General features: G+C 38.6%; 1 protein-coding gene across 3 annotated transcripts in view; it reads right to left on the reverse strand.

Annotated features, from left to right (window-relative positions):
* Positions 1 to 1,066: 1,066 nt before the first annotated feature.
* Positions 1,067 to 15,547, reverse strand: part of LOC122787763 — a 580,606-nt gene continuing 566,125 nt past the window's right edge. For 2 of the 3 annotated variants that reach the window (XM_044054660.1, XM_044054661.1), the window contains exon 6: positions 1,067 to 3,597. In XM_044054660.1, coding sequence (XP_043910595.1) covers positions 3,528 to 3,597 — 70 coding nt within the window. In that variant the 3' untranslated portion in view covers positions 1,067 to 3,527. The remainder of the gene's footprint in view (positions 3,598 to 15,547) is intronic. The other variant, XR_006362597.1, reaches the window with a different exon arrangement.

Genomic DNA, 15,547 nt, shown 5'->3' on the forward strand with positions numbered 1-15,547 from the left:
TCCATATATACATCATCTAAGAGTTTTGAGTTCCCACATTAAAATCCTCAGCCAGTAGACTGTTACAGTACACTGAACACAGTGTCACATCCCAACTAAAGTTACATATTTTCTCTCATTTTTTATGCTTCTCTAGAATCTGAGATGTTAAGTTAATCAGTCAGTTAGGTATTACCAACTTATTCTTCTTCTTTAGGCTTTTCCCGGTTAGGGGTCACCACAGCGGATCACCTGTCTGCTCAAGACTGGCAGTGGAGTTTTACAGTGTCAAGTTGCCAGCCCGGCGCCCAACCTTCCACAGAAGGCACACACACACACTCACACCTAGGGCCAATTTAGAGTGTCCAATCCACCTGCAGCATGTCTTTGGGATGTGGGAGGAAACTGAAGCACCCGGAGGAAACCCACACGACCACAGGAAGGACATGCAGACTCCGCACAGAAGGCACCCCAGCCGACGATCGAACCAGAGAACCTCTTGCTGTGAGGTGACAATGCTAAACACTGCACCACTGTGGCTGCCAGTTAGGTATTATAAACAATGACCACAAAATACTCTCCATATGGCCCTGCCAACATAACTCATTCTGCCACAAATGTCAAGCATATGGCAGTTCATATTCACCATATTCTTTCCTTTGGTTCCCCAAGTAAAACCTCCAAATGTTATAGCAGTTTCTGTGCTCTGCATCTGTCAACTGCAAAATGTACAAAGACAATCACAAAACAACATTTCCATGTGGAATTCACTTCTAGTCTTAAGAATCGTCTTCCAGCTGTCAACCACTAAGTGAAGTAGAAAAGTATCATCTGCCAATAAACTCAGTTATCGCATTCCTACCTTTCTAATACTCAGAGGGTGTCTCTGTTTCACAAGATCTGTCTTACTGAATCTGTATCACAACAATCACTTTGCAGGCTTTACTATCACCATCTCATTCTAGATATTCAGTGGACTAAATCATTTCCAATCTCCAGCTTCAGAAAGTCTACCCTTATTTCCTTAAACTGTGCTACTACCATGAATTCTGTTGAAAGGTTCTTCCGTTTTTTTTTTTTTTTTTGCTTGAATACTAGTATTTTTCACCTGGAAATCTAGTTTTCACTCCACTAAGTGCTGAAAGAGAGCACAAAACTGATGACAGAGGAAGAATTACTTGTCTGTCCAGTCTGCCTTTTGCTCTCCACACAGGAGAGGATGCATATCTAAATCAGTGTATATCTAATGCTCAACATCCACACCTATAACTTTATTACACCTGTTCTTTCCATTCCTGAGCCATATTATTATTACTTGTGCATTCACTTGTTAATTTAGTAATTGGTTTGGTCCAGTAGAACATTGTCAGACATAACTCAAAGCCACAGTCTATATAAAATGAAGATGATGAACAGACATTAACATAACATACAATAACTTGAATTGACAACTATCAAATAAGGCAAAATTAATTCATAAAGTCAAACTCCCATCAAGGTTTTGAGAAAGGAGGTTTGACTCCATCCAGCATTCACAAAATAGCAACAGCAGTTATCAAAATCATGTAATAAATTCAAACTCTGCACGTGCCCTGAGAAGTGTTCTCAGATGCTGTTTGCCAGGTGATTTAGTAACATAACGTCTTGGGAAGTTTATTTAACACATTCATTGCCCTCTCTCTAAGACAAGTCTGTTCTCATTCTATCCATACATTTCCATTGTCTAATATCAAGTTGAGTCTTCATCACACACTACTTTTTTGACAACGTCTACTATACTGGGCCTCAGTGACAGCTGTGAGGTCTTTGAAATGAGGATAACTATATTTACTTCCTTTTTACTCTTCTTTTTTTCAGATGGGTCTTGATATAGACTTTCCATATTTTTGTCCTGCTCTAAACTGTCATATTCTGTGACCTTGTAAAGTAGTAGTTTGCATAAATGTATACTGCATATGGATATGGTGGCATAAACAATCTGTGTTTAATACTTCCAGCTACTTAGGTTTTCCTTATGCATCTTTGTATGCTCACACACCTTTGCTGCCTATCTTTGTATGCTCACACACCTTTGCTGCCTTCTCAGAGTGCTTGGTTACCTCGAAGTTATCCAATGGGATCAACCTAGCCCCTTTCTACATTTTACTGCTATTACAGTTCATCTGCTGTGGACTTCTTTAAAGTTCAACGCTCCGAAGCCAATGAAGCCATATTTCAAATCCTTCTGCAACCTTATCAACTTCCTTGTTATCCTTTCGGCACCCCCTGTATATTACATGGCATCAAAATGTGTGTGCCACATGTAGGAACTTTTCCCTCCAAATGTCTTTGATGCACCCTATAGATAAAATAAAAAGAAAGAAGCCAGTATTGAAGTCTGCAGTACTCATCCAGTAATACTTCATTCTTCAAAGTGGACTCCTTTACTACTACCCCAAGTATCTTATTCTCTATTGAGCAATTTTACAGCCACTGACTTGATCAAGTTCATTTTCAGTACTGAAGTACAAACTTTGTAGTACGGATCTAGCATTCCTGATTACTTATTTTTTTATTTTTAGAGAAGTCAAGCAAGCACCAAAACTTTCATTATGTGGACAAGCTAACCCATGAAATACTCAGTCTAAGCAAATTTTGCAAAAGGGGAATGACTACTTTCAGGGTAGCTACATCTGGCCAGATCCCTACCACAAGCTTTATAAACAATGTCATACTGAGTGCAGAGAATTTTCAAGTAATTTGTTTGCAGAAATAAACCGAGGACTTAATTCAGAATACTATAGCACTGGTGCTGTAGCTGGAACAATATTTCACTAACTGTATTACTTCTGAAACCAGCGGTATACCATAAATACCACAATACTATGTGTGCAACCTGTAAATATACATTGGGAAAAGCTGCCAATATAACCTTTCTTCGTTTTCCATATCTTTAGATATTATACTCAAAGACGTTAAATTCCATGAACTAGGGCAGTGGTGTGAATTTCACTGGAAAATGAAAATGCCAGTTAGGGAAAAATCTGTATATAAAACAAACCAATGCTAATACAAAACCCAGCTTGCTGAAATGATTTATAATTTAAAATCTTTCATCCTCGTGCGTGATGTGCAATTAAAATACATGCTGTTCCGAATATATACTTTCATATAATGCCCCTTTTAATAAACCAGCTTTCATTTTCACTGGAAGCACACATCTGTATAAAGATAACCACAAGTACCACAAGAGAGAGAGAGGCAGAAATTAGTATACTAGAATCTTAAGTTGTTCAGTAAAGAAGGCAAGCCTTCATTGTCAGAAGACAACATGTTAAACATTCATTCCAACAGTTTTGTTACAGACTAGAATCAGTTCCTTTTTTTATCATGGCAAAAACATACTGAAAGTGCAGGAACAATCCATAGTAATTAACAAAACAGGATTTAAAACTGCAGTGGCTGGTATTGTCCCCTGCAGCAGCAAAGATCTGTCTGTGTCAGAGGGCTTCAGAGTGCCACGAAAGAAACTCAGCAGAAGACTGTTGTACACTAAATGCTCTGCTCATTCACTCCAAACCCAAGTTCTTCAGAGCGTCACAAACGTTTCTGAGATAGCTGGAATCTGGGTAACCATTCCTGCAAAGAAAAAGAAACTGTTAAGTTCTGACCACCAAAGCTAAATCAAAAGCTGCAGCATATCAGTTTGTCTAAAGAAAGTAGTTCTTACATGGAGGAAAAATATGTAAACTAGACAAAAAGACAACCAGAGCTCAACTTTCTGGCCACGGGCCAATGGGATGATCCGCCAAATCCACAGAGAATGTGCAGTACAGTAGAATTGACAAGCACTTCATTGGGTCTGTTCAAATTTATAAAAGAAAGTGCATTTAACAGGATGGAGCCATACATACAGAAGCACAGCAAGAGCAACTATAGTCAATAACCTTGCAAGTTTGCTGTCTTTTTGCTCAATGCTTGACAGATCCAAAATCAAAGTCCTAAAGATTCTGCCATTTAACATTCAGTATTTAATTATTTTCTTTCCTTTCTTGAATACAAAATAGTAAAAGCTGCTCTGCACTTGCCAAATACAAAAGGATAACATATTTGAACAAGCACAGTGTAGGTCTAACTCAGTATAAGAAAAGGTCTCTGAAAACACGATTAAACAGTTGGTGAAAAAGTAAATACATTTTCAAAGAGATCTTAAACTACTGTGTCATGCAGAATAAATGCCCTACACCATATAGCAACACTCCATATCAGATTTTTTCACTGCTGCTGTACAGGACTGTCCATGAAGGTGGATAGAGGTCATTTTGCTCAAGCCTCAAGACCAAATGCAACACAGGCCAAATTCACAAACACTGACTTTTTTTAAGAGATACCCTTCATTCTTGCAGAAGACTGCAATCCCTACACACTGTACTTAAAACAAACTCTGGGGTCTCAACACTCTAGGAAAACAAAGATTCTTCATTGCAGCAACTATCACTGAGGCTGCAAATTTGGTCCATGCTCTGTTCGGTCTGAAGACTGTCTCAGGATACCCTTTTTCATTTGGTGACAGCTCATCAAGAATTTCACTTGCAGTATTAAACATGTGAATGGTTATGTACATCCTGGCTAGCTATTTAAGAAACAAAACAGAAATGAAATCTTGTTAATATCCGATGCAAAAGGAGCACAGCCAGAATCTAATTATGAATTTCAGTAAACTTTCCAGAAGCCAAATCAAGTGTGTGTGTGTGTGTGTGTGTGTGTGTGTGTGTGTGTGTGTGTGTGTGTGTGTGTGCATATCTTGGGGGGAGTGAATCACGGCTACCTCAGGAAGATAACAGGACAAATTCATAAATGTTACCACAAAGTGTACACTTTTGGAATTCAAGAACAGCATTATCACAATGTTTTTGCTATCTATTCACTCACAAAAGTTACACCAAGTGCAGACATAGTATACACTTTGTGGTAACCTTTATGAATCTGGCCTAATGTCAGACCTCAGACAGAAGAGCAGAACAGAAGATTACTTGCAAATGCTGTTTAACTTGCACTTTTGAGTAAGACTCCCACTCCCCCCATGTGCAATTTAGTCAGGCAAATTCAGTGGGCACAAATATCAAATCAAGGCGTCCATGGTGGGGCCCAACATGCTATAAGAATCTTTGTAGCCAGTCAAGTACCAACCTGCATGCCTGGCTGACTTTGCAGTAGCCAGTCCTGTGAAAGAAGGCCACCAGAAATTCATCATCATCTCCCCTGAACAATTCCAAGTTTCCATGGCTAGTTAATTAGTCATTTAATTAATTCATTTAAATTTGTTTTCTGGGGTACAGCACTAATACAACTGGGCCATTTTACTGCTAGCTCATGGAATACATAATATCTGAACATCTGACATGCACAGAGGTAATACAATGCACACAATGAGCAGAAAAATTACTCAGCATTTGAATTGTTGATCACAGCGATTACACAAATCCATACGAAGAATGGGGAGGAGGTTTATTGACAAGTTTCACAAAGCACTTTAGCCACTAAATAAAATCACAAGAGTTTTAGAATGAATCTTAGTAATGTGTTCATAAGCTCAGGTATGTGTTGCTAAATACCCATGATTAACAACATGTAACAGTATAGTGTACTGAAGTGGCATTTACAAAACAATTTAGAAGAAAACAAGAGAGAGAAGAAAAAAACAGAGAGGTGATTTCCAGAAAGGGATACTACAGTACAATTGTATATTATGTTCTTTTAAGATACTTTAAAGACATGCCATAATGTTGGCGTGGTTTGGAAAATGGAGGTTAGCCAATTTTGGGGGTGTAGAAAAATGCGCACTTTCCATCTTTTATAATATAATTCTTTTCTAAATTTAAATCTGAATTCGGTGTACACCAGAATTATTTATAGGCTGGAGGGAAGACATTCTCAAAGCTCTGGAGGAATCAAATAGAAGCAATTGTCTGTTATACTTAGTTTGGTGTATGGCTGGAATGAAGGTGCTGAGGCTGGAACTGATCTAAGCTGACACACTGAGGATCTGGATATTTGGCAGCCAGCAAGGAATGAGGAGGACTCCAGTTTTAACAGTTTGAAAACAAAATAGCCCAGTAAGTAAATGTGACTGCACGTTTTATAGGTAGTATTTTGCTTTGGGGAAAGTCAGGTAGTGGTGTTTTTGGAGGGTCCCTTGCTATATTAATGTGATGCTGAACATCTACATGATGATGGTCAGGCTAAGCACCTAGACACTGAAAGTAGCCTGTAGTATTTACATAATCACAGTTATTAATTACATAGGGTGTGACAGTTGGGAGATACTGATATGAACTTTTGGTGGGTTTCAAATATCATAGCGTTTGTTTTATTTATGTTTAGTAGCAGGTGCATTTTCAGTAGCCAACTGGAAAGCAGGGGAGAGCAGCTTTCTAGTTTTTTAACAATGGTGGGTGAGGAGCTATATCTACAGACAGCAGTATTGTCTTTGTTCAGGACGAATAGTACTTGTGAATATTTGACGGAACATCTGTTAATGAAGACAGCGAAGTGGTAATAAAAATGGAATTTTGGGGCACACCTTTTAAGACAATGCTACTAACTCTTCTTTCTCTAAAAAGGGCCAAATACACTGCACCAAAACAATGCTAATAAAATTAATAATATTAAAACCTTCTGAATGAGGTAATGTGGAAAAATGCCCACCGGAGTTAGAAACCTAACATCTTTTTTTGCACAGTTTTATTAAATGTTCCCAATTTAAACATTAAGATAGTTACACATACATTAATCACAACATGTTGCATTATTTTCATGCATTATATGTATGGTTTTATTTACTAACCATCACTAACTCCAACATTACATAAATTGCTCAATTTCTGCCTTCCCTTAATCCTCACTCCACCTCCTGACATTATGCATCTATTTTTCCCACAAATTATTGCAATAATAATTGTAATTTGCTGCTTCCATATTCTAAAGATTTGTCCACCAGTTATTTAATCTCCTTTAAACCAATCAGTACTTCAATTACAATTGCTTTAGATTTTGATTTCCATTTTCAAGTAACTGCTTTGCTGGCAGGTAATATTAAACTCAGTAAGGCCTTACTATGTCTGGCAATTCTGATTCTGTATCCCAGCTAAAAGAATCACTTCCTTAGACACAACCACGTGCTCTCCCAACATTTTGACAAAGTATCCTGTAAGGAATTTTTAAAATCTTCCAATTCATTACATTCCGCAAAAATATGCTCCCAATTACCTCTCCCCACCACACCTCCAGCATTTGCTTTAGACCCGAGGAAAAATTCTCAGACATCTTTTTGGGATATAAAAATACCTATGCAAACACTTCTAAGCAAAAATCCTAAACATTTTGGACTTTGTTGTATACTTGGGAGCCATATGGATGGCCTCCTGTTGTGTTGTTCCATTGTAAATTGTCTTTCCATTGTCTATTTCCATTTCTAACTTCCTCGAATTGATTCTTATAGTTATCATGCAATATTTTATATAGGTTCATAGGTTCATACTAGGCTATCTGCCCTAGGGCATTTATAAGCCTAGCCAGAGTGTGTGTGTGCTCACCACCCCCAGGATGAGAATACTAAACCCATTAGTTTGCTGTGCCTCTGTCCAGCAGTGATACAGAGATGATTCCTCTCCCATCCACTAGATTTCTCTTGAACAGAGTCAGTGAGGGGGTCTGCCTCACATGGACTGGGATTCTGTTCCATAGTGTAGGGAGTCTCTGGGTGATTAATCTGTCCCTCCAGCACGCCCTATTTATATCCGTGTTGATTTTGAGGTGGAGCATGTCCATTAATTAGATCACCTCTGAGCAGAATAGAGCTGGAGTTTCTTCAGTCGGGCATCGTATGATATATGTTTGAGTAACCTTTTGGTGAGGAACTTTTGGGGTCTTTCCAACTGCTGCAGGTGTCGCGTTGTACTCAATCATTGGTCTGATAAGTGAAGAGTACAGGGGTACAATGACCTCTCCTGATCTGGATGTGAATCCCTTCATGATCAGGTGGGCAATGTAGAAGGTCTTCCTAACCACTTTGGCAATGTGAGTGTCAAAGAGAGGTTAAACTTGGGTCCCCAGGTCCCTGATAACTTCTTCCATGTTTAATGGATTACCACCTATGTGGTAATTAGGGGTTACCTTGTTTTTCCCACATTTTTGGCATTTAGCTTAAGGCCATGGCTCTCGCACCAGTTATCCATTTCTATGAGACCTCTCTGGAGGATGTCTGTGTCTGATGGAGTGTCAATTATGGTGCCCAGTTTGCAGTCATCTGCAAATTTTGTCAGCCACAATCTCCCTATGTTTGCCTGCACTTCAGAAAAATAAATGCCGAACAAGAGGGGCCCAGGACTGAGCCTGTGGGACACCAGTCTGACATGGCACCAGCAACTCTAACCCTGTGTGTTCTGTCCTTGAGCCAGTTTGCAACCCATCTTGTGACATATGGGTTTACATCTAAGCTGGTGAGCTTTTCTATGATGCCGGTATTGTGTGTCAAGGTAGGCTGTGTGAACTGCCTTACCCTCATCAATGGCCTTAGTGACTGTTTTAGTTCAAGAGGCAGGATCTGGATCCAGTGTCTGTAGGTCCCCAATGTCTTTATTTATGAGTTCCATTATGATCCTCTCCATAGCTTTGCAGACCAGGCTCGTCAAGCTTGGGGGGCGGTTTCCAGGGTCCAGAAGAAGCACCGCCCTTTGTGGGTGTGGACCACAGTTGCCCGCGCCATTCTTTGGGTATGTATCCTGTAGTAAGGCTAAGATTAAACAGCAGCCTTATGTGTGGGTTTAGTTCCTCATTGAGTTTCCCATTGATGCTGTGTTTTGCTCACCTGGGCATCTGAGATGTTTGGGAGGCTAGACTCTGGTGGGATAGATATTTCTCCTTTTGGGGGAGGGAAATTTGCACTGAACCTGTCTGCCAGTATGTTGGCAATGTCTGTGGGTTCAGTGATTTTTTATCATTTTGGACTAATTCTGAGCATATCTGGGAGTTTCCACCCAGGTTTCTAACATAGCTAAAGTAGGCCTTATGATTGTCTTTTGTGTCATTAGCGATTTTTCTCTCAAAGTTGGCCTTGGATGATTTTATGAGTGATCGTAGTTTTTTGCTAGTATTGATCAGAGATGCCTTCCCTTTTAGGGATTTTGCTCTGTCATGTAGTAGCTTTCTTCTTGTTGTAGAGTTTGTTTATGGCTGGGGTCCACCAGACCTTGGTGGAAAGGGTCTTGATTTTATTAGGGACTGCTTGATCCATACATTCCTGGAGGTGCTGGTAGAAGGCATTTGTAAGGGTTTCAGCAACGTGGGTTGTGGTTTCCAATGGCTCGGGGCCTTGAAGGATACCACTCCAGTCTTAAGAAGTGTGAAGTTTGCTTTTGAGAAGTTCTTCACTGTGGTCTTTTGCTGGGGGTGGATGTGGATCTCCAGTGAGATTAATTTATGGTCTGATCTCACCAATGAGGGATATACTTCGGTGTGGAACATTTTGTCCCCATGTTTGTGATGATCAGGTCTAGTATATTTTCTCCTCTTGTGGGAATGGTGACTAGTTGTTCCATAGCATTTGAGTTTATGAACTCCAGGAACCTTTGGGCTAGGATGTTGGGGCTTGAGTAATGTTCCCAGTCTATGTTTGTTGAAGTCACCCAATATGATGGTGTTTGGAGAGACATTCATACTCTCCAGTGTCTTCAGGAAGGCTGTGTGGGTTTCCTGAGTTTGAGAAGGTGGTCTGTAGCATGTTACAAACTGTAGGGCAGTTTTACCTATGGTCAATTGCACCTGGATGGTCTCCGATGACTAACCTGGAGTTGTGGGTATCCTTTATGAATATGGATAGTCCGGATTTTGGGGCCGGAACGCATGATATGAGGTATAACCTGATAGTGCTGGGGTGCTCTCAGGAGCTCTACCCCACTAATTATCCCTTTAACACCAGCTTCTGTTTTAGACTCAACTAAAAACTCTACAAGAACTGGTCTTTCACTTAGCACTTCTCTATGCCTCTCTTTGCCTATACTCTGTTATCAATCCCTGGTAGGGAAGGCAGTCTCTAACCTGCAGTCCAAACTTCTGCATGGCCTCATTTCACTATTATTTTTCCCCCTCTAGCTTTTTGCTACCAATACCTTGGTTCCTTTGCTAATTTTCACCAGTAAATTCCATCTCCTTCTTGGCTCTTTTCTATACCCATACTTCGTCATCCCTATAGATAAAATCTCCATTCTCCATTCCTGTGTTGTCTTAGTTCTTAAAATACTTTTTGCTACTTCATGAAAAGTAAAGTAAGAACTTACCATAGCAGTAGATGTCCTACTTATCACTGCTGCAGTATTCCTTACTATAAGGATATCCTGTAGATGGTCAGAATACCAAATCCTGGACCCTTCCATGCGCCATACACTAGAGGAATGTCTTACATCTGAGTGCACAACTCTAATAAGTGAATTGCCCAAAAGAAAAGGAGTGGTAGAAGAGGAATAAAAGAGCATGGTACATGTACAACCAGAAAAAAAGAAAAGAAGTTACCTCTGCAAGAGGGAAGGAGGAAGGGACAGAATACCGCAACAAGATAAGAAGGATATTGACTGTTATAGTACGTTCTGCCGCAACTGCATTATGCCCTTCTTAAATAAGTGCAACAGCATTCCTTACTCTAGGAAAAGTACTAAAGCTATTTTAAAGAATGGGAGGAAGAAGGAACTGTGGAACTCTCAAAAAGTGAATAGACCTTGCAAAACCTGCTCTGGCTCTTGGAAAAGAATCTTGACTTATAAGTGTTTTGTAAATTATGCACAGCAGACCAAGTAGCAGCCTCCAGAATGGATCTATCATCAAGATCCTTAAAAAAGCTACAGAAACAGAACTACCTCACCAAGAGGATCACTGGCCTCAAACAGATGCCCTATGCAGCTAGACTGAAGAAAGTCCAGCTGTACTTGGTTGCATACCGCCTACTCAGAGGTGATGTCTGCCTGACATACAAGGCCATGTCCAACCCAAAATTGATGGACATGCTCCACCTAAAGAAAACCTTATCCCCTCGAGCCACATGCTCTAGGGATCTAAACCTCACCACAACAATAAATAGGACGTGCTGGAGGGACAGATTCCTGTCCCAGAGACTTCCCATGCTTTGTAACAAGATTCCAAGCTACATTAGGCAGAGCTCCTCGCTAACACTCTTCAAGAGAAACTTTGACGAGTGGATGGGAAACAGAAAGTTTACCCTGGGGATCACTTCAGTGACTCTGCTGGACAGAGGCACAGGGAACTAATCTAAGGGGGTGGCAAAAGCCAACACATTCTGGCTAGGCTTATAAATGCCTTCGGGCAGATAGCCTAGTACCTACCTATGAACCTATAAGAGGCAACTACCTAGTAGAACGAGTTTGAACGAAATATCAGTCCAAGTGTTTATTCACCAAATAAATACTTATAAAATTCCTTCAACAGTGGATAAATGTCTGCAACAACAGATTAAGCGCTTTCGTCTGACTATAACAAAAGACTTCCTCAGAATCTGTTTGTAACATCAAAAAACACACATTTAAATAATATTTAAAAAGCAATCACCTGACCCATTGACTATTCAGGAACTAAGATTAATTGAAATTTTAAAGGGCAATGACCATATTAAAACCCACAGAAATATTTATATATATGTATATATACATGTGTGTATATATATATATATATATATATATATATATATATATATATATATATATATATATATATATATATATATACACATATATATATATATATATATATATATATATATATATATATATATAAAATCAAGTTACACAACAAAATCTACACAGAGTAAGACCTAAACTTTATTTAAGCATTAACAGTATTTTAATCATTAAGACCTGGGGGGCTAAGAACCTGTAATCTAATTTACCATTTCAATTCCTTGGCCTCCAATATATCCTGCCATCCCCCCCGAGATTCCTTACAACCATTTCAATCCCAACAAATGAAAACTGATGTCTGGGCTGTTGGTTGACATATTTTGCAATGCGTTACTTATCTTGCAATGCCTACGATCCAATAAATGTTCATAAAATCGGTCTGTAAAATGTCTCTGGGTCTTGCCCACATAAAAACCAGCACATTGCACACAGCCACATAAACAATACCCTTAGTGTTGCAATTGCAGTAAAAAACGGTTTTAGCATAATATTGCTAACCTTAAAAGCTTTCCTCTCCCTAATATAGGGACATTGGGAGCATGTTCTACATTTATAAGTCCCAAATCTTCTGTGCTGACAATTATCAACCTGCTCCAATTAATTTTTTGAAGTTTTACCTTTTCTGTAAACCACCTTTGGTTCTTTACCAATATATTCAAAAACCCCCTCAAAACAGGAAAAATATTCCATTTTTTTTCTAAGAATATTAACTAGATCAGAATGTTGGGTGCTGTAGGTAGTGATAAATGCACATAAAAATGAATTGTCATCACAGCACTGCTGGGTATCCAAATGTCCCAGGTTAGTCTCATCTCTCAAAATGGGCTTATAAACAAAGTTATCTCTGATTTCACTCACTTCTACAAAAACATTTTTTTGGGGGGGGTCCATGGCAGGATATATTGGAGGCCAAGGAATTGAAATGGCAAATTAGATTACAGGCTCTTAGCCCACCAGGGCTTAATGATTATTTAAAGCTTAGGTCTTACTCTGTGTAGAATTTGTTGTTGTGTAACTTGATTATATACATACATACATATATATATATATATATATATATATATATATATATATATATATATATACACACACACACACACACATGCAGGGTCTATATCACATAGTCGAAGTTTCATAACTTCGAACACGTAATGTTCGAGCCATTACGTTCAAAGTTACAAAACTTCGACTATAGATAAAAATAAATAAATAAATAAATAAACTGTTTTAAGCAGGGGGGGGTAAGCCTGCCTGCGCCCCCTACACCTCCCCTACTTAAATATACCAACTCTGAGATCGCACCACATTGAACAAAACGGAAATCTTCGCTTATGGAGATTTCCATTGAAATTCTCGAACTTTTACAAATTTGAACTTATGGTCTCGACCATATGAGGTTCGAACTTGTATAAGCTTGACTATGTGATAGGAACCCATACATACATATATATAAATATTTCTATGGGTTTTAATATCGTCATTGCCCTTTAAAATTTCAATTAATCTTAGTTGCTGAATAGTCGATGGGTCAGGTGATTGCTTTTTAAACAGTATTTAAATGTTTTTTGATGTTACAAACAGATTCTGAGGAAGTCTTTTGTTATAGTCAGATGAAAGCACTTAATTTGTTGTTGCAGACATTTATCCACTGTTGAAGGAATTTTATAAGTATTTACTTGGTGAATAAATTCAACATTTTTATCAGCAGTGTGGTTTCTACTTGGAACACTAGGACTGGTATTTCATTTTTACAGTTTGTGTCTTGGTTCTGAGTTATGTTGTCTATGCCTCATTCCAGTTCCTGTGGTACTTGTGGGACTCCACAGGTTGCTCAACCTGGAGGAGTGGCCTCTGAAGTTGGACTCCTGACCCAAATTATTCAGCAAGTTTCACAGCAAGTTTCACAACTTACTGATAGGATCAATCAATTGCAGACCTCAAATAATGCTTCAAACGATGGTTCCAGTCAAAGACAAAATACACCACCGGTTTTGCAGCGTTTTTTTAAAGGACAATATATTGATAGTGAGGAACGGGGAGCGGTATATGCAAGGTAATGTTGGTTCTTCTGTTAACATTACCACATGGTTAAATAATCCCCCAACCCACTTAAATCCTTTGGCTAGCAACAATAACAATGCCTTTAATACATCTTTACAGCTTTTTGAGGCTAAAACCATTAAATAGTGGAATATGTTGATTGAAAATGAATGCATTAAGAACAAACAGGTTCCTGAGGGTTTAAGATCTTGGAACTTTCCAAATGGTCTTCTTCCGAACTCACCCCAGCACCTTGAACTGCTTCAACTGTTCGACAGGCAGGGGTGTTAACTTAATGGAAGTTATGATTAAATTCAATACAAAAGAACTAGAAAGTTTACAGCATATAATTGATCTTGAAAAATTTATTAAAGGTGACTTATTGTTTCCACATTGTGGTGACAAATATGATAAAATACTGGAAAACACTGATAAGATTTAGAATGACGTCAGAAACAGGAAGCGAAAAGAAAGTGAAATGAAAGGCTCGAGTATAGTCGGGGGTGGGCCTATCCATTACCAAAATCTGACGCCAACGGAAGTAATACCTTTAATGAAGAGAGCGGCAGTTAGGCATAATGGGATGTGCATGAACAAGTGAATCAAGATGTCCCTTTAGAGCAGGCTCCTTTGAGGCGTTCGGAGCACCTCAGGAACCAGAATGGGTACCAGGAAACTTATCGGCAACCATGGAGGGGGACAACAAACAACTACAAAAGAGGGCAGAGGAGATGATCTGCTTTTTTGATGGCGTTTACCAAAAGGAGTTACCAGACATGAGTGGTGACTTGGACTGACCTGTTATTATTTCCAACTATGAAGGTAACTTTAAGCTATACAATTTTATAGAGTTGTCTTTTGGCACAGAGTACTGTGAATTGCTTAGTAAAGGTTTTAATTTAGTTCCTTCTGCCCAGGCCAAAATTGAGAATGTCATTATGGACTAAGCTGTACATAAGAAAATTGAATTTATGTTTGTATTTTCAGGGTAAGGATGTTTTTGATAAACCACAAGAATTGACTCTCAGAAGTATTTTTAATCCCCCTTGGCAAATGCCCCTTATCATTTTTTGAAAAGCTTTGTGAATTTGAATTTAGGAGAGTTTTGCAAGATTTAAATGACAACTTTTGCTACAACCTCACCCAGATAGAATTTGGTTTACTCAAAAAACTTTGTTTAGACAAAACTATCAGGGTTATGAAGCCTGATAAGGGTGGGGGTGGGGGGTATGATTATGACCACAGTTGATTACTGCAATCAAATGAACAACATGTTATTTGATGACAGCATTTATGACGAGGCTTGATAAAATATGGGTAACATCTCTTATGCTAATACTGAATACCTATTAAAAGATTTATTTGATCAGGAGGGTGCTGTTAGTTATGACAAACAAAGTTTTGTGTTTTGAATTTCCCATTATTCCTGTTATATTTGGACTTCCTAAAATTCATAAAAATATTGCAGATCCCCCATTAAGGCCCACTGTTAATGCTTCAAAGGCCAAGATGCATCCTTTAGCAAAATTTGTAGATCTTAAGAATTGTGTGGAAGCCCATAGCAATTTGTGCAAAGATTCATGGGATTTTTTTTACAAAAGATTGGAGATTTAGTTTTCCATGATGAAATTGTTTTTATTACTATAGATGTGGTGAATTTAATCCACATGATTAAGGCATGGATTGGTTTCAGGACTATTTATATGCATCTGGGAAATTTTCCAACAATGATATTTTCGTGTTGACAACTCTCATGAAGCAGTCCTCAAGAATAATTATGTTTATTTTGAAGGACAGTATTACAA

The sequence above is a fragment of the Protopterus annectens genome, chromosome 13.part0 (assembly GCF_019279795.1).
Source record: "Protopterus annectens isolate FY-2018-M chromosome 13.part0, PAN1.0, whole genome shotgun sequence".
Classification (NCBI taxonomy): Eukaryota; Metazoa; Chordata; order Ceratodontiformes; family Protopteridae; genus Protopterus; species Protopterus annectens.